The sequence below is a fragment of the Thermobia domestica genome, chromosome 18, assembly GCF_964235325.1.
Source record: "Thermobia domestica chromosome 18, izTheDome1.hap1.1, whole genome shotgun sequence".
Taxonomy (NCBI): domain Eukaryota; kingdom Metazoa; phylum Arthropoda; class Insecta; order Zygentoma; family Lepismatidae; genus Thermobia; species Thermobia domestica.
This window is the reverse complement of record NC_137471.1, coordinates 70,337,197-70,357,458: the sequence shown is the minus strand read 5'-3', so window position 1 is coordinate 70,357,458 and position 20,262 is coordinate 70,337,197. Positions and strand designations below refer to the sequence as shown.

General features: G+C 36.6%; 1 protein-coding gene across 1 annotated transcript in view; it reads right to left on the bottom strand.

The window, feature by feature from the left end:
• Positions 1 to 20,262, bottom strand: part of LOC145676060 (uncharacterized) — a 1,660,834-nt gene that overhangs the window by 242,443 nt on the left and 1,398,129 nt on the right. Inside the window, exon 9 of the mRNA XM_081746923.1 lies at positions 3,720 to 3,775. Coding sequence (XP_081603049.1) covers positions 3,720 to 3,775 — 56 coding nt within the window. The remainder of the gene's footprint in view (positions 1 to 3,719; positions 3,776 to 20,262) is intronic.

The window sequence follows — 20,262 nt, the reverse complement described above, 5'->3', positions numbered from 1 at the left end:
TACAGTTTAAGAAAGCTGTATATAAGAAAAAATGCCGGTGTAACTTCTTTGAAGAGGTGCCACTGCTCGAATCTCTTCCAAAATCTATTTAACTACCAATCTATTTAACTAACCAGAAAGTAGAAAATGAGAAAGTGGCAGAGAAGAATTACCTTGTTTTTAATTAAACAGGAAGGAAAAGGAGACTTCCTAGTTGACGTAAATAAGGGAATGTGCCTGTCGTCTATTTCTGATGAATCACTATTACATTTCTTCCTTTTGCTTCTTTGTCCAGATGGTGGGTACATGACCTACCGAAATTTACCATAAACAAGATGCAATCGGACTAAGATATTCCATCTCTCCACAATTCTGGGGCTAAGAGGTATAAACTACGCCAAGTCACTTTTTGGCTCAAATTATCACAGTTTTCTTTACTTACACTAGTACGAGGGACACTAGGAACGTTTTGAGATGTGGACAACTGGAACGCAGGAAGTGGACAATTTTTCCGTCAATAAACAATCCCGACGCAATTCAACAAAACATTGTCTTGCAAACACTTTTTTGCTTCTCCTCTCTGATTAATATTTTATGACAAACTTCTTTACTTCTCAGTCCCAAAATTATGCTTTATGACTTTTGATAGTCTCTGAAAGTAGCAAATAAAGTAAGTTACCGTATGTACGATATAGTACTACCTAAATATTTCAAGAAATTACTTTGATAACAATATTACAACGGAAGTACCCTAGCCATTAGTAACTTTGTCGACGGAAGTACCTGTTTGGATAAACCATTGGCCATTTTAACTTTCGATTTGGCAGTTAGCTCTGTAGAAACGGATTAAAGACCTGAAACTCCGTTGAGTTGAGTTGATTTTGAGTTTAATGTCCCGTTCAGCAGCGAGGCTATATGGGATGTGGATCTACTGATTAACGTGGAATCCGAACCACATGAGCTCCAGCCGGGAATCGAACCCGGGTCTCCCACACCAAAGGCGCATACTGAAACTCTGTTGAGTGGTGGTTGAGTATAGAGCGGTAGGGAACAGTTTTTACACTGTGAGAGTTGTTCGTATGACGGTTTGTCCAGACTCGACAATTGAACCTGTTGTTATCCAGAGTTAAAATTAATATCAAATATTATGTCCATCCTTCATAATTTCAACATTGCATGAGGATATGCCTAGATAAATCACAAATTGTCAAGCCCAAAATAATTTTGTAATATTTTATTCTTTTCGTTATAGGCGAATGGTTCCAGTAAAAGCAATTCGCGCCTGCGTTATGTTGTAGAGACTTGGTATCAATTCAGAACCTTAGATGATTTATCCTCTAAATTTAGGAGATATATCGTGGTAATTTCATTATGCACGTGATAAAATCTACGGGAGCTGCAATTAAATAATAATAATAATAATAATAATAATAATAATAATAATAATAATAATAATAATAATAATAATAATAATAATAATAATAATAATAAGTATTATAACTAAAAGTTATCGCTTTATTGTTTGAGTGACTCCTGCAGTAAATGCATCACATCTCGATCAAAGAAAAAATTATAACTTACAAAGGTAACGATATTTCTGATATTTAACTGTCGGTAATTACCCCTTTGGAACACTGCTGGATTAAGGGCAGAAATATCTGGCTTACCACGAGCAAGAGCCATCAAAGATTAACCACTACTTTATAAAAAAAACTAGCTGAAGTACCCATTCATCGCATGGGAGCTGTATTTGAAAGTTAACGTCTGTGGGAATATCACCATTTATCTCAGCGACCGCGAAAACTATGGATTTGATACTAATATCGGTCATTCTGGATTATTTTTACATGCCTCGGTATCTCCCCTCCGAATAGGGTGAATTTGGAAGTTAATGCGATCGAAGTGTCACCATTGGTCTCAGCGACTGCGAAAACTATACATTTGACACTAATATCGGTCAATTTCTACTACTTTTACATGTCCCGGTAAACGCCTCCCCCCCGAGAACCCCCTGGTTCGAATAATAATAATAAAAAAACGCTTCGTCTTGATCTGGGGCGCGGACCAAGGTACCCATGACCTAAGTTTGGTAACTCTCGGCCCACTCGTCTTGTTCCCAGGTTGAACACAGACAAACAAATTCTTTATTTTAATTATATTAGATTACTTAGATACGTCTGCCCGACCTTTTGTAGTACCTTCTACCTGGGAATATTAAAATGAAGCACAAGGATGGTTCATTCATTGATCATGAAGAAACATACTGATAATTTTATATATTGATAAGCTTAATAATAGCACATAACTTAACAAAATCCACATTTTAAGCAAAATTGATCTTACTAGTTGTTACGTTGATATGCAATCTTCTATCCTAGAGTGAATGCAAATGGAGAAATTCTTCACGAAGTTTCCAAGATACATGCTCTCACATCGAAGGCAAAAGATGAAAGTCTTGTAATTTTTTTTAGGACAGATGAGGCGTCAAAATCATGCACATATAGACGGATCAACTTTCTGTAGTAACTACCAGTATACTTCTGGATCGATGGCTTGAAGTTATAAACTATATATTTTTAAGTAGGTCTATTCCTTGTTTATAGCGCAATTTTATTGTCTTTGTAATGACTTTTATTCATTCTTAAAGTGGAATTTCACTAGCTTACAATGAAAGATCACCACATGTAAAGTGGAATTTCACTATGTTTAAGTGGAAATTTCACCATGCTCAAAATGAAATCTCACTGCACTTACAATGATATTCTACAATATGCTTAAGGTGGAATTTCACTACCTTGAAATGTTATAAAATCTATCTATTCTCAAAGTAAAATCCATTGTTCTAACAATGAAACTTTATAATATTTAAAAAATAATTTTATTATTCTTACGTCGCAAAGTTTACCATGCTTAAAACTCAAATTTCACTATGCTTATATTAAAATTTCACCATGTTGAAAGCGGAATTTCACAACATTGCTGCACTGTAACAAATAATTTCTTAAATTTGAGAAACCGTTTCTTATCTGTGCACTGAGACAATATTTTCTTAGAAATGAGATTTAGCAATTGCCATTCATTAAAAAGAACAGTGTGATGTCTCATTCCGCTTTATACAACCTCCTCTACTTTTCTTCATTTCTCATTAATGAGAATTTCAAACTCTTATTTCTAAGAGAAAATCTTCTCCCTCGGTTCACAGATAAGAGACAATTTCTCAGATTTAAGAAAGTGTTTTTAACAGTGTAACTGTGAAATTTCCATGTTTGTAGAGGAATTTCAGAATGCTAATAATGCAACTTATATTTGCTTACAGTGGAATTCCACCATGCTTACAATGATAGTTTAACATGCTGCAACTGGAATTTTATTATGCTCACAATGAAATTTCTCCATGTTTAAAGTTGAATTTTACTGTACTTATAAAAACCTTTCACCACTCAAAGTTCGAATTTTACCTTGTTCAATGTGAAATTTCGCTATGATTAAAGTGGAACTTCAGTGCGCTTACAGACAGTTAAGAAAAGTGTCTTATGCTTAAATATTATGAAGGAGAAAACTTAATAAGAGGATCCATGTATTGGATTGGACTAATTGTTCACATTAGCGTTAATCAAAGTTCATCTGTATTGTGTTTGTCCAATAAAGGAGTTAGGAAGTAATGTTCATTTGAACTATCAAGATAAAACTTTAATATAGATTTTCAAGAATATAGTTCAATGACATGAGTTTGTACTTACGTGGTATTAAGGATTTTGAGATCTTCAATCTTGAACCGGCTGAAGTAGTTCACCAACTGGAAAGAAAATATTGTATACTAATGAGAACTCTAGTAAACAACTGGATATAGTTAAAGATAAAACTTTTCCGTTAATGCGATATGTGCGAAACGTTTAAAAATATGCGTATGTGTTTTAGGAAACCTCAAATGTTTCGTTTCAAAGCCAGAAATTATGTTTATATTACCGCGAAGTTTTGCGAAATTCGGCATTACTTGCGATAAATGCGAATGAAAACGAAAAAGTGGAATTCTTGCTAATTATTGCTAATAATAACTAAAAAGCGCATTTCCAGTATTATTTAACTCAAAAATCGTTGCATTGTACTGAAAACGTGCACGATGCTACATAAAATCCGTTGCATGGAGTGATGTCGCTTTCTGGGATTTGATATTGTTGAAGGAAGTTGACATTGTATCATTGTCAAACAGTTTAAAAGTTTACCACAGGTCTTATGCTGTCAGCTCGTTACGTTCAATATGGCTGCCAGTCTCGAGTGTTTATGCCGAGAAATTCTTTTCCAAATGTAATATGATTGTTATTGACAGGAGAACAAACTTAAAAGAAACATTTTTAATGTCTTCCTGCATGTTATCCTTTAACTGAGAATGAGGTTAGAGAAAGTGTTTAAATTTTTGCATTAATTTCTATATTTCAGTGAATACATTAGCTAGAATGTGTGCACCTAATCAACGTATATTCTCATTTTTGTATCAGATACACCTTACTACCAAAAATATACTGTTTACAAGTACCATATTTAAAAAAAATGCTACATTTGCAAAAAATAAATACGACATAATGCGAAAATTGTGATAATTAATGCTACAAAATATGAAAATTGTAGCAAAAAAGTTTCGTCTCTAGATATAGTTAATCAAAAGACAAACAATTCCCATTTGTTAAGTGTAAATTGTGGAACCATAGTGTTTCCGTCAGAAACACGAGACGAGATGAAAAACAAGTTTTTTAGTCTCGTCTCGAAAATTTTGTAGAGTCTCGTTTCGATTCTCAAAGAATTATTTCTCATCACGTCTTGTCTTGTAACTTTATATATAACTTTACGCTTTAACTACTTCTTAATTTCCTCTAGAAGTTATCAGAATCCTTAAATATGGCAAGAGAGTCACGAAGGGTGTGATTATAACACATTTAAGCCATTTTATTGTTGGAGTATATCGTATTATGACTTACTTTCAATCTTGCAACACATCTTCCAACGTTGCTCAGTGCTCTTCATTATGTTTGTTCAATCACTTTTTCGGTTTATAAATTTTATACTATGTAAAGCTAAAAAAAAAAGGTTTCAAGACCTAAAATCTGGGTGAATTAGTGTTGCCCAAAAGTAAAATTTTTTGTCTCCACTCAAAATGAGACGAGAACTGCTATGATTTTTGTCTTGTCTCAATTTTAAAAACGTGGTGCAGCGTAGCGTAGTCGCTAACGCTCTCGCCTTCGATGTGATCGTTCCCGGCTCGATTCCCGATGGGAGCACTCGGTCGAAAAATTGTAAAACCCATTTTTAGACAAGCCACCTTGAATGAGGTTTTCCTCATTCACACTAGGCAAATGCCGGGGTGGTACCTAACTTATAGGTCTCAGGCCCCTTCCTTCCTTCCTTCCCTTTCCCGGGATAGTGTGCTCGTCGAGGGACGCCATCCCTCATGTACGTGACGGGCTAAATGGCCCTAGGTGCCGAAAGCCCAGAAATCTAAAATCCTAATCCTAATCAAATTTTAAAATGTACTTTCAATCTAGTTTTCGAAATGAGAAATGATGGTCCCACGTAGCGTAGTCGCTAACACTCTGGCCTTTGGTGCGAGCGGTCCTGAGTTAGATTTCCAGTGGGGACACTCGGTCGATAAAATGTAAGAGCTGTTTCAGGTCAGCGATCCTGAGTGACGTTTTCCTGAATTTTCACTCACATTAGGCAAATGCTGGGATGGTACCTAACATACAGGTCCCAAGCCGCTTCCTTCCTTCCCTTTCCTCTGATAATGTGATCGTCCATGGACGTCATCCTTCATACGTGACGAGCTAACATGCTCATAGATGCAAAAAGCCATGTTAGCTCGTTAGGATTAGAATTTAATTCTAATTCTAATCCTAAACAAGATAAGAAATTTCTCATGTTGTGGGGAACACTAGTTCCGATATATCCAAGGTAATATAACACACTCTACTCGGTATAAGTCTTGTACTTTGGTCCACTAAGTCTCCGGACCTAGTCCTATCGATTATCTGTGTGTCATTTGGGTCTGGGCAGGAACGGCTACGACCTTCGCCCAACTACACAAAGATCTATAGAGAGTCTGTGATGCTATACCACACCATACCATACTATACCTCATACTATAAAGGCATTTAGCATCTATACATCTGGCTACCTGCTGAAACAACTGCTTATGTGAGTGAGCGGCAGGTGACAGGTCCTATTAAGGGTGTTGTATGATTTGAGCAGCCAGTATAACATGTTGGGGATGTTACGCAGGTGACGTGCTAGGATCATAATATCACCTGTCATTAACTCTTTGTTGTGTGCCTAGTTTGCTCCATATCGACTTTCCCTAAAAGATGTGCTTAAACGCGTTTCTACTAGTGTAATGAATACGGCCGCCCAACGGTAAAAGGAAGTATCTACATTTTGCTTGTTTTCAGAAAAACTGCAAAAAAGGCGTTTCTTGATAATTAACGTTACTATTAAAGTCTTTGATTTGATTTTCAGTGTAGTGTCCCTGTCTGCAGTGAGGCTATATGGGACGTGAACCTCCAGCTTGACGTAAGATTCGAACCACATGAGCTTCCAGTGGGAATCAAATCCGAATCTTCCATACCAAATGAAACTAACTAATAAAATCAATAGAATGAACAAACTAGTGAAACAGATATAAACAACAAAGACTTAACTCTACACTTTCAGCTTTATTAGAGGAATTTTGACAAACATATAATCTATTTTAAGGGCCTTGAATGAGTATTTTTTAAAAAATCTCGTTACTTCTATCCGTTTCCGCTCTACGAAGATCAATATTGAAACCAGAAGTGATACATTTTTACTACATCCGGTTTTAATGAAAAGGTTATAACTAAAGATTGAAACTATTCCTTGGACGCTGAATCCAAATAAAAGTTTTTTCTAGCTATCTCTTTTACTGTGTTTGCTCTAATACCTGTCGACTGATAGATAAACAGACAGACGAACGGATGGAGACATTCTATAGGGTTCCTACACTGACGCACAGCTTAGTTGAGTAGTGTAAAAAAAAATCAGAAGCAGTATCAATTTGATTGATCCTTAGATTTCAAAACGCTATGAAGTATATGTTGATGTGCTATCCTTATTACATGTTCTTTAAAGGGAAAAAATGTTTTTACATAAATTTAAGCGTTTATTATATCCAAAAAAATGAATAAATGAAATTTAACAACAGCACCTAGACGGAACGATTAATAAAGACATTGAAATAGAGTGAGGCACTCTGTTATGTCATGATCCATCAAACATTTTACAATAAACTAACATTTGAAAAAGAACATAAAATAAACTGAAACATGTGTTGTCAGTTGTCAGATCGTGTTTATTTTTTTTATAACCTACGGTCAATCAAATTGATGTGTTGTGAACTCAATTAAGGAAAATAACACTTCGTTGTTCAACATACCAATTTAATGGAACAGAAATTGCTTTTTGTCCACGTTTGTTTTGAAAGGTCAATTTTTGTTTCACATGTGGCAGAATAAATATACGCCTTTTCTACACTGTACTTTCCTACATTAACAAATGTTGGAAATTCACGTATCTAATGTCTAATGCTATATTACTTAATTAAACTGCAGCTGTGTTGTTTACATTAAGGAAGTATCTCAACTTGCCAGCCTGCACAATCCGGACAAAAACTTACTTTTTATTTTTTAATTATGAGGGTACAGCGTAATCTTTATCGTTCGTTTCCATATGTTAAAATACAGTATTGCAGTAACAAGAAAATTTGCTATGTTTATTTTGAAACGAACATAGTTTATGCGAATGATAACTTATGTTTATTTTATGGCATCTTTCCAAACACGAGACAGTAGAAATTGAGATAAAATTGAAAATCAGACGTAAAATAAACTTAGTAGTTCTTGTTTATTCAAACGTCGGGACCATATGGCTATCCTACAATTCTTTTTTCTTTATACTGGCCATGATACTTCAAAATTTACATTTGCGATAAATGTCACAGGTGACCAACATAAAATGCAAGAACAAACTTCAGAAAAAGACCTCTGAAGGAAACTTCGGTGAGAAGAACAAAATACTATCTGAAATTACAATTTCATAACTTTACAAACTTTGGGAGCACGGTGGCCGATTTGTAGGACGAAAGGTTCCTGGTTCAATCTTGTGTCGTGTAAGTTTATGGTTGACAACAGTGCTGCCAACAAGTTGACATAAAAAGTCGTTAAATGGGAAAAGAAATTAGTCCAAATTTGGGTGAAAAGTCGCTAAAAGATTTATTTGTTTATTCGTGAAATTCCGTATTTTTTTCTCTCTCACTATATATATATATATATATATATATATATATATATATATACAGTGGCGGATCCAGGATATGATCAATATGATCAAGGGAGGGGCTAAACCATAGTTTGCCGCTTTGTTGTTTGCCGGTCTTCTCAATGACCCTGGGTCAACCTTCATGGTTTACAGTCTTACCCCTAATCAAGAAACAATGGACGACCTACTTGCTCATGGAGCTTACATATACAATCGGAAACATAGATTCGAACCATCACGTTCAATGGCACCATTACCAGTATGTTGCAAACGTTGTCAGGCATATAACACCCATAGTACAGTTGAATGCAAGAATGAATTCAAATGTGGCTGCTGTGCAAGACCACATTCTAAACGCCTATGTACTATTTTGCATCAGCCAGTGAAATGCTCTACCTTTCCTGACAACCACCCCACATATAGTTACAAATATAAAGCGAAACCGGAACCAACGCCACAACATCCTGAACTAGTACCATTACGTGCAACGTCCATTGCTCCCACCACCACGCCTACAGTGGATACTCTGGTTACAGTAAATCAACTGCTCATCTTTCTAACCCTTGCACTACAGAATATTCACCCTTTCATCCGTAACCACATTTTGCAGCAAATCACCCTTGCAGCCAAGGCAACATTTCACATTCACTTCACGGCAACATATTCTGGGACTTCAGTACATTTTCATGCATCTCCAACAACTTCAACTGGTTAAATTTCATTTCATCATGGCACTTTCTATATTTGAATATCAGATCCTTTTCAAAGAACAAACTATTGTTTAAAACTCTGCTACTAGAGGAACATATCACAAGTTTTCTCCTCAATGAAACATTTCTAACCAAAACAACTCCATGTCGCCTACCGGAATATACAATTCTACGCGCTGACAATCTTCTGCCAGCAGAGCGAGCTAATGGGGATGCAGTGGTTGGGTTTTCCCTTAATTTACCTTATTGCCAGTTCTATTGTGCTCTTACTCCGTTACCCGAATACATCATTACTACTGTGTATTTCAAATCTATTATCATCACTGTCGCAACAATCTACATCCGGCCTGGCCATCCCCTTCCGCTACAGTTTGTACAGCACATTTGAAACACCTATCGCCACTACATCATCATGGCAGATTTCTATATGTACAGTCGCTCAGATCACTATCGTTATCACTACACACACTACTGGAACCATTCATCAGTTGCCGAAACCTACTCACCCCGAATCAAATACAACACCTGACGTCGTTATCACATCTAGTAATCTCCTAACTCATAGCACCATTGCAGTCCTTGATACACTAGATAGTGATCACGCTCCTGTTAAACTTACCATAAACTTCCACTCTGCTGCATTCTCTTACTCGCAAATGCCTTCCCGTATCTGTTACAGATTTGATCAAGCTAAGTGGATCAGCTATCGCTCTTACCTCACTCAATACACCGAGCACCTATCGTCCCCCACTGCAGAAGACAACCTATACACCACGGTTGATACACTTACACAAACTATACAGGAAGCTAGCACTCTCTTCATTCCCACTAGCAAAAATATTCCATATCAACCTCGATTGCCCCCACATTATCTGACTATGATCTCACGTTCTCGCCAACTCTATCGAGAGTACATTCGCACCAGAAATCCAGAAGCTTTACGTCATCATCAACAATTGCAGAGAACTGTACACAACTACATCCAGACCTATAAACTTCGTTGTTGGGTTAAAACCTGCAACACTCCGTCTACTACCAGTCATCCTACCAAGTTCTGGAAAAAGTTTAACGCTTTGTGCGGCAAGTTCACAGAAACACCATATCAAATTTTGATAAGCAATTCTGCTGTTCAAACAGATACGGAGAAAGCAAATGCTTTCGCAGATCATCTGCAGAACATGTTCACACCATGGCCACCTGGCGCTACACCTCATGTTGCAGAGAGAACTGACGGTTCGCCATTCTCGCAACCAAATACCATGCATGAACTCAGCGTAGAATCATCCTATTACTGCACCCATTACTGTTCAAGAGGTCACAGATATAGTCAAATGTTAACGAAACACAGCGCCTGACTCTGATAATATCATCTATCGCCAGATCAGAGAGTGTCCTCCTACATTACTCATCCTCATTGCCAATATTTTCACCTTCCTATTACGTACAGGTTACTTAACCCTACCCTGGAAAATATCTAAAACTCTTATGTTTCCAAAACCACATAAGCCTCCTCATGAGATTTCATCTTACAGACCAATTCAGCTCACAAGAACATCCAGCAAAATTCTCGAACGCATTCTCGTTAAACGCCTTCATATTTACTTCAACACCAGAAATATCATTCTTCTCACTCAAGCAGGCTTCCGCCATTACATCCATTATTTTTCAAGACAATGCACTACTTAGCATTACATCCCACACCTACCAGTTATCTTCACACTCCATTATCTCTTTTGTTTACATTATACCATTACACTCTTCCTCTCGATGATCCCTCACTCTTGCTTCTGAACGATTACGTCACTCAATGTTCATTTACCTCTGATTTTCCCATCATTTCATACACAGTAATATTCTCATACTAACTTGGCTTCATCATGTCTCTCATCATAGCCTAAAGTCCCCCTAGGCAAGAAGATAAGTGCATTTGTCCGCTAACATTTTCCTATGTGTTGTCCTGTAATTGCACTTCATCTCATACTTCATCCTCATTAATTATGTTACTACAATACTACGTTACTATCACTTAGTTTACTATTCTTCTGATCGTATTTATTGTCTATGTTGTTTAGTGTTCCTCATTTATTGTTTTGTAGATCATTGTTCACCTTTGCTTTCATAACAGCTATGTATGTATGTTTTATGTTGTATATATGTATATATGACTATTTTCTCCACTTAATGTTAAGGAACGTAAAGTTTCTTACGACCGTTGCAGCCATGAAATAAATTAATAAAGCACTTAGACCAACCACGTTCCTCAAAACCCACAATCTCTTCAAATCACTTTCCTAAAAGAATGCGTAGCCCTCTCAGAGGTAGCTAGCCTCAGCTAGCAATGTAAAAAAAAAAAAAAAAAACCTTGGTGTTAAATTAACACACAACTATCACGGTAAAGTGGTAGTAATTTTGTTGTTGTTTCAATACCTCATTTTCTTCTGTGTATTAGTATTAGACAACTACGTAAATAAAATCACATATGAATTCCAAAATGTTTGCACTTTTCTTTGTCAGTTCAGTAAGTTGTTAAAATAAGCTCTTAGATATATGTGATATTGTAATGCGTATAATTAACTTCACCAGTAAAAGCTTATTCTTTACTATTTAAAACACTCACACTTTGATAATACGGTATAATTGACTTAAAAAATTGGCAGCCCATTCTGATTCTATAATTAATTTATCGAATGTTCACCCATTCAATATTGTCTCTCAGTCCAGCAAGGAACTCAGTACAATTATACTCCTTCAAGAAATACATTAGCATTGCACATGCCATCAACGATGTTTAAAGAGACATACATATAAACAAAAAAGTACATATTGTATTTTGTTTTTAGTTTTACGGAAATTGATTCAGTTATATTAAGCCGGATTCAATATGCAACTGTACTGCGTATGTGCAACCCTTACACGTCAGATTGACATGACACAAGCAACAGTATCACTTTAGTCACGCAATAGAGCAGTGTGGTCGAGTGTAGTCTCATGCTGCTCAAACAATACAATATGGGAAGGGTCCATTGTGATCCTGTCTGACGCTAAGTCTCTCTCGGAGTGTGTCATCGAAAGAAAAAAGCAAGAGGGTTGTAATCCGGTGGCCAGCGCGTTCCTCGGATCTCAACCCTCGCGCCTTTTTCCTTTGAGGACAGGAAGCCTTGCTTGCAAGAGTCCTAGCTGCGTGCTTGATTGTGCAAGAGATGCCAGGAATATTTGAGCGATTAAGGCAAAATTTCGATAGGCATTGTTCTACGTGCATCGAGGTTGGTCGTCGTCACATTGAGCAGTTACTATGAGTGTTTGGTACGTACAGTGCAGCAGTAGTTTGTTTGTACTAAATCTTACGTACTCAGATGTAGTATTATGCACAATAAAGCAGGTTACATTGACTTGATAAACACATTTTTAAGATACGTCGAACTTGTTGCCACAGATAGCTGCAACTTCAAAATGTCTTGGCGCTAGAACTAGCCGTTTTCGGTCTTCGGTTTCCTATCAAAATACTTATATTGAACCCATCTATCACCTGTATAACTTTGACCCTGTATATATATATATATATATATATATATATATATATATATATATATATATATATATACACAGGGGTAGGACAAAAAATAAAAAACGTTTGCAAATGTGTGAAAATCATACCTAGTATGATGTGGGGCCTTCTTTTGCGTCCAGAACAGCTTGGATCCGACGTGGAATGGACGTATACAGCTTCTGAATCGTAGTGGAATTTTGTGGGATGCTGGTGGATGGTAATGAGACCGAACACGCCCTTCTAACTCAGACCACAACTGCTCAATGATATTCAGATCTGGTAATTGTGGGACCCAGGGGAGGTGTGATAGCTCCTGGCCATGCTCCTCGAACCATGATTTTACCGTTTTCGCAGCGTGTCGGGGTGCCAAATCTTGGTAGATGCCATCACCATCAGGGCCATGGATAGAACCTGGTCCCCCAAAATGGCCTCATACGCCTTAGCATTCATCACTCCATGCAGGGCTATGATGGGACCTGCAGAAAACCACGATATCACTTCCCATACTGTAACAGAACCACCCTAATGCTTTACAGTTGGGAGCAGACAGTCTGTATCTTGGGCCTGCGACGGTGTTGTCCATACGTAAACACGACCGGTTGTTGGAAACAAGTTGAAGGTCGATTTATCGGACCACATTACGTGTTTCCACTGCTCATGAGTCCACGCCTTGTGGTCCTTGCACCTCTGGATACGCCTCTTCGCATTTACTGCTCTGACCAGGGGTTTGGCGATAGCAGCCCTGACATGAATTTTCATTTTATGAAGTTCCCGTTGCACTGTTTTCGATGAAACCGGGTTCTGTAGGCCGGAATTGAGTTCAGACGTAATTTTCAATGTAGTGGTCTTCTTTTTAGCTGCTATAACCCGTTTTTATGCCCTCCGTTCCCTATCTGATTGGATTGTCTTTCGACCACTGTTGTGCTTTGCAGACGTCGTTTGCCCATGAATTGTGTTTGCCCTCGTGACATTGGACACAGTGCCTTTCGATACCCCAACAATGTTCGCCACTGTTGCCACTGAAGCTCCAACCAGACGGGCACCAACGATCATGCCACTTTGGAAGTCTGTCAGGTCGCCCATTTTACCGCACCACTTGCACATCACGACACTCACAGGTGAACTGGTTACTGCTGACGGAAGAGGAAGGTGCATATGACACATTGAAAACAAAAAACGATCGGCAACCTTTATATATATGTAGGGTAACTTCGGCAAAAAATCGCCACTTGCTTTACAACAATGATAAGGTGTTAGAATTGTAACGAAATACATTTTGAACACAATAAAACAATGTTCTTAGCAATTAATACAGACCCTGTCCATAAGACCCGTAGGAATTTTGAGGTGGACTAAGTTTCTCTTCAGATACAAGTAAGACACGTCTCAGTGATGGAAAAAATCTTGGGTGATCATCTGGGAACCTAGGCATAAGTTGGCAAATTGGAAATTCAATATGGCGGCCATGCGAAAACGCTATATTTACCTAAAACACGAATATCTCATCATTAAATGGAGCTAGAAACTTCATTCTTGTAACAAATTCAAGATAATGAACACTGTAATCAAGAAACATTCGTAAGGTTGAAACATAGTGCCGCCATTTTTAAATATGGCGGCAGGTTTTACGAAATTTCGATTTTTTTCGTACAATATTATCATTTATTCGAAGATAACTACGAAACTATAAGAGATACCATAAACATACCTCAAATAAACGGGATAGAGCATAATGAGAGCTTTCCAACGGTACCAATATCTTTTCTCTATCTTTAAATTTGACGGAGTTATTGAAATTTTAGTAGCTCAAGGTGTTTGGCTTCAGATTAAGTTAAGAAAGGTTAAGCGCTAAAGCAAAACTATCCATGATTTTTCTGCAGAAGTTTTAATGCTAATAAATTACTCTAAGATCTTACAGTGAGATTTCTAGGTAAAAGTGCAAATGGTTAATAATAATAATAATAATAATAATAATAATAATAATAATAATAATAATAATAATAATAATAATAATAATAATAATAATAATAATAATAATAATAATAAATCGTGGTTGCTAAAATAATAATTCAACAATTTCAGTAGAAAAAAGCAATATAATTAAAAGTGATGTAAAGTTAGTACACTAATACAAATAATAATAAAAGCACCATATTTATAATATAACAAAGCTTTATGAAATTACTTGGTTTTGGTTTTCTTACAATCCTGTGATGAAATATTTTGATCGGTCTTGTTGAGGGCAACTAATTAAATGTTATTAATAAGTTCGTTGCATATTTTGTCTACATGGATTGAGTTACAGTTCGTAACGTTACCGATTATTACAAATCATTTTGCACTTACAGAAGGTCGTACAACTAACAATTTTTTTTTAGGCATTTGCATCGTCTTGTAGAACAGCTCTTGCAAGTACATGTTCGAATAACATCTTCTGGTAGCTCATTAATGCTAGTATCCGGTGTGAGCGATGAATCATCTGCATTGTATGTCCATCCAAAATCCGTTGGATCTAATGGTTCTTCTGCGCCTAACACTGTAGAATACGAATATACCATGTAAAAGGATCTTTTCAGGTGACCCTGTAATGACGAACTGGTGCAAGGTAATTCCTGTAAGCTATGAAGACTACTTTGATTCATAATTTCAAATCGGAGAGTGTCAAATGTCTTAGATCTTGAGCCTGATTTTTCAACCCTGACCAAATATTCTTCAGCAAGTTTCAAGCACTCAGAACTTGGAGGAAGACTTCGTCCAAATTTGCACATATACTTTTCCGGTTCTGCCTTAAGAATATATACCAAAAAACAAAAAGTCAATTAATGGAGGATAGTCGACTACTTTTTCAGAACATTCTAAATAATGGCTATGGCTTAACCCTTTCTGAGATTCCTGATTATGTTAACAAGCAGGCTGGAGAGAATTTAATTACTAACAAAGAGGTCAAACTATACATGAAAATATATTTGGTGATTCTATTCAATTTTGCCAACTACTACAAAGAAACCAGTCCCAACTTGTTTATTCATCAAACCTCACTATTGATGAAATAGCTGACAAACTACGTTCTGTTTCTTCTGTCGGAGAGGCTGGAAAGCTAATTAGAAAATCACTTCTGGAAACAGACTTCAACCTAGACAATGAATTTGAAGATGCGAATCAACTAGAAAAATCATGGAAGACAACACCTATTCCCCAACCGCTAATTGACTTTTTCTCTCATGTATTCAACGTGGATAAATTGACACTGTTTTCTCACATCAATGATAACAGTCAAGCATTTATGAGCTCAGACGAAGAAGAAGCAGAATGCAGTGAAATTGAAGACAACAACGATAGAAGAGAAACTCCTATAACAAATCGAGTTAAAGTCCTTTTCCAGATAATGTTTTATAATGTTCATAAGGAAAAAAGGAAAACCCCTTTGCATTTAGTGACTGGCCATTCAATTCATGAAAAATGTGAGAGTAAACAGCTGATAACATTATTCAATAAAGCTGGGTTATCAGTCAGCTATAATGAAGTTATGGAATCTCGTCATAATCTTGCACAATACACTATGATGGCATGCTCACAGAACCTTGCACTTCCAAGTCATTTTGTCAGTAGTAACTTTACTGTAGGTGCTATGGATAACTTTGACCACGAAGAGGCAAGCCTTTCCGGTCTACAGGGTACGCATTATACTGTTATGGTATTATTCCAGAAAACTCCAAGTGTAAATCCTAGTAAGCCACCACTATCTGAAGTAGCTCTTAACAAACTCAGAAAACGAACTGGTGTCCTTTTACCATGTCAACAAATTAGAGATTACCAGAAACCATCAACACCGCTGAACATTCCACAGGATCTTAAAATCATTGAAGATGCTTACACTTTGCCGTGTGATGAGATCCAGAAAGAAGAGGTAGTGATAAGTATGTTGCAAGCTGTTGAAGGATTGACAAACAAAAAACATTGACATGGTCTGGAATTCATGCTGTTATTTCAGAAGTTGATGTTCCACTACAACAAGTTGGTTTTCTCCCTATTTTGCCTTATCCAGTAACATCTTATGATACTGTATATTCATGTATGAAAAACTTTCAAAGCTTGCTTTCAGTTCTCGATCAACCAGCTCTGCCAATTTCATGTGATGAAGGCGTTTTTCATATTGCAGCAGAAATTCAGTTAGTTTCAAATGAATTTCCAAACCTAGTGCTACTCTTGGGATCTTTCCATATGACCAAAATTTTACTTTCTTGTATTGGTAAGTACATAAATGGGAGTTGATTAGAAAATGTTCTCATCGAAAATCACGTGTTTGGTTTTAAAGTTGCTGAAAGTGTCCTTCAAGGGAGTAATTATGTAAGGTCACTCAAAGGAATGTTAATGTTAGCAGAAGTTGTGGAGAGATTAAAGTGGAAAGCATTTTTGCATACTTCTGACGATGATTATCAGTTATCTACAAGAGTTGCAGAAGTTCTTACTGCTATGAATCACTCAACAACAGAAGATGCGCAAGCAAAGTTCAAAGAGCTGATTGCAGCATCACAGGAAGTTTTGGAAGCCTTAAATGTTTTCACTGAAGAGCAGATGAGGATGTCTGAGCACTGTCAATTCCTTGAGGGGTTCTTACATCTAATAAGTGTTTTAAAGAACCTCATAAGAGCTGACAGAGAAGGTAATTGGAGTCTCTATCTTCAAACACTAAAAGATATCCTTCCAGTTTTTCAGGTATTTGACAGAATAAACTATTTGAGATGGGGTTCACTATTCTTTGAGCAAATGCTGAATCTTGAAACACGCCATCCTGAAATATATAACAAGTTCAAACAAGGACATTTTTTGTACGAAGGACAAGTGGAAAATTTAACGCTGTGGGTATTGACACGGCTCTCGAACAGACAATAAATCGTTCTCAAAAATCAGCTGGAGGGATTATTGGCCAAACAAAAAGGAAGGAATATATTGCAGAATGGGAGCTTGTTTACCATGAAGTACTGCTCATACGAAAAACATTTCAGTTTGTTCTTAATGTTATACCGTGTGATTATGAGTTAAAAATGCATCATGAATTAACGGGAAGGCTCAGAAATAAAATGGAAGAAAGCATCCAAAACATGTTCCAATACATTGAGAGCAGAAAAAAAAATCATATATTGTGAATGGCGAACTGAAGCTTCACAACCTTCTAACCAATGAGTGTGTCCCGGAATCGAGTGCTAAGAAACTTTTACAATTTTTGATGACTGCCGAAGAAGCTTTTGCCACATTCCGACAGGAAAGGTTTATATCTCGCTCGAAATCACTGATGGCACCCATTCACAGACAAAATCTTCGTACATTTCGAAATATAACACAACCTAGCATGCAGATGAAAAAGAAAACTGTGAGAAGCGTTATTAAGGATCAATTACTGATTCAAAGAAAAGTAGAAATTGCCAAGGAGAGAGGATTGTCGATGGCAGAAATTCTTAGTTATGATATTTCACCTTCACCCTTACCAGATGAGAACGGCGCCACTACGAAACCCTCAAAGTCTCAGCTTATGAATATTTTGATAAAAAGATTAGATACCACGGCCATAAATTTCCAGAAAAATGATCCTCTCGAAACCTGTGTTGTAGTTATGTAATGAACCAGTTTCGAAGACTGAAAGTTAAAGGAAACGTTACATTTAAAGACTTGTTCACATCACTTGACACCATTGTAAATAATGCCTGCAAATTCAGCCGTGTCGACTATGTGTTTGATAGCTATCTTCCAACATCAATCAAAAGTGCTGAGAGGGAAAGAAGATCTTCTGTACAGCCACTACCATTGACATCAATAAGCACTACCACAACACTTCCTGTACAGATGGACAGATTTTGGGCATCATCTGAGAACAAAGTTTTGATTCAGGCTGCTCTGGCTGAATTTTTGAAAACAGTTACAATAAATCGAGATTGGGAATCTATTCTCAGTGGCGTCTTGCTTGACGGTGGTCCTACTCCAGCTGTATCAATCAAAGATAAGAGATTCACGGAAATATCAGGAACTCTCAAAGTAGCTGTTGAGGAGGCTGGCATACGCATTATCCCTCACGTTTTCCATGCGGTTAAGCATGGGATGCAACGCGTTGCAGTGCTCTCAAATGACACAGATGTGTTTGTTTTACTGATTCATTTTTACAAGATCCTACATGAAAATGGACTTACAGAATTATGGATGCGAAAATCGAGATCCGATATTATACCAATTCACACACTTGTCAACGAAATATTTGCAGCAACAGATGCCCTTCTTGCAGCACACTTTCTTACAGGGTCTGATGTTACCAGTAAGATAGGTAACAAAATATCCGCTCTTAAGGCAGAACCGGAAAAGTATATGTGCATATTTGGACGAAGTCTTCCTCCAAGTGCTGAGTGCTTGGAACTTGCTGAAGAATATTTGGTCAGGGTTGTAAAATCAGGCTCAAGATCTAAGACATTTGACACTCTCCGATTTGAAATTATGAATCAAAGTAGTCTTCATAGCTTACAGGAATTACCTTGCACCAGTTCGTCATTACAGGGTCACCTGAAAAGATCCTTTAAATGGTATATTCGTATTCTACAGTGTTAGGCGCAGAAGAACCATTAGATCCAACGGATTTTGGATGGACATACAATGCAGATGATTCATCGCTCACACCGGATACTAGCATTAATGAGCTACCAGAAGATGTTATTCGAACATGTACTTGCAAGAGCTGTTCTACAAGACGATGCAAATGCCTAAAAAAAATTGTTAGTTGTACGACCTTCTGTAAGTGCAAAATGATTTGTAATAATCGGTAACGTTACGAACTGTAACTCAATCCATGTAGACAAAATATGCAACGAACTTATTAATAACATTTAATTAGTTGCCCTCAACAAGACCGATCAAAATATTTCATCACAGGATTGTAAGAAAACCAAAACCAAGTAATTTCATAAAGCTTTGTTATATTATAAATATGGTGCTTTTATTATTATTTGTATTAGTGTACTAACTTTACATCACTTTTAATTATATTGCTTTTTTCTACTGAAATTGTTGAATTATTATTTTAGCAACCACGATTTATTATTATTATTATTATTATTATTATTATTATTATTATTATTATTATTATTATTATTATTATTATTATTATTATTATTATTATTATTATTATTATTAACCATTTGTACTTTTGCTTTAGCGCTTAACCTTTCTTAACTTAATCTGAAGCCAAACACCTTGAGCTACTAAAATTTCAATAACTCCGTCAAATTTAAAGATAGAGAAAAGATATTGGTACCGTTGGAAAGCTCTCATTATGCTCTATCCCGTTTATTTGAGGTATGTTTATGGTATCTCTTATAGTTTCGTAGTTATCTTCGAATAAATGATAATATTGTACGAAAAAAATCGAAATTTCGAAAAACCTGCCGCCATATTTAAAAATGGCGGCACTATGTTTCGACCTTACGAATGTTTCTTGATTACAGTGTTCATTCTCTTGAATTCGTTATAAGAATGAAGTTTCTAGCTTCATTTAATGATGAGATATTCGTGTTTTAGGTAAATATGGCATTTTCGCATGGCCGCCATATTGAATTTCCAATTTGCCAACTTATGCCATATGCCAGATGATCACCCAAGATTTTTTCCATCACTGAGACGTGTCTTACTTGTATCTGAAGAGAAACTTAGTCCACCTCAAAATTC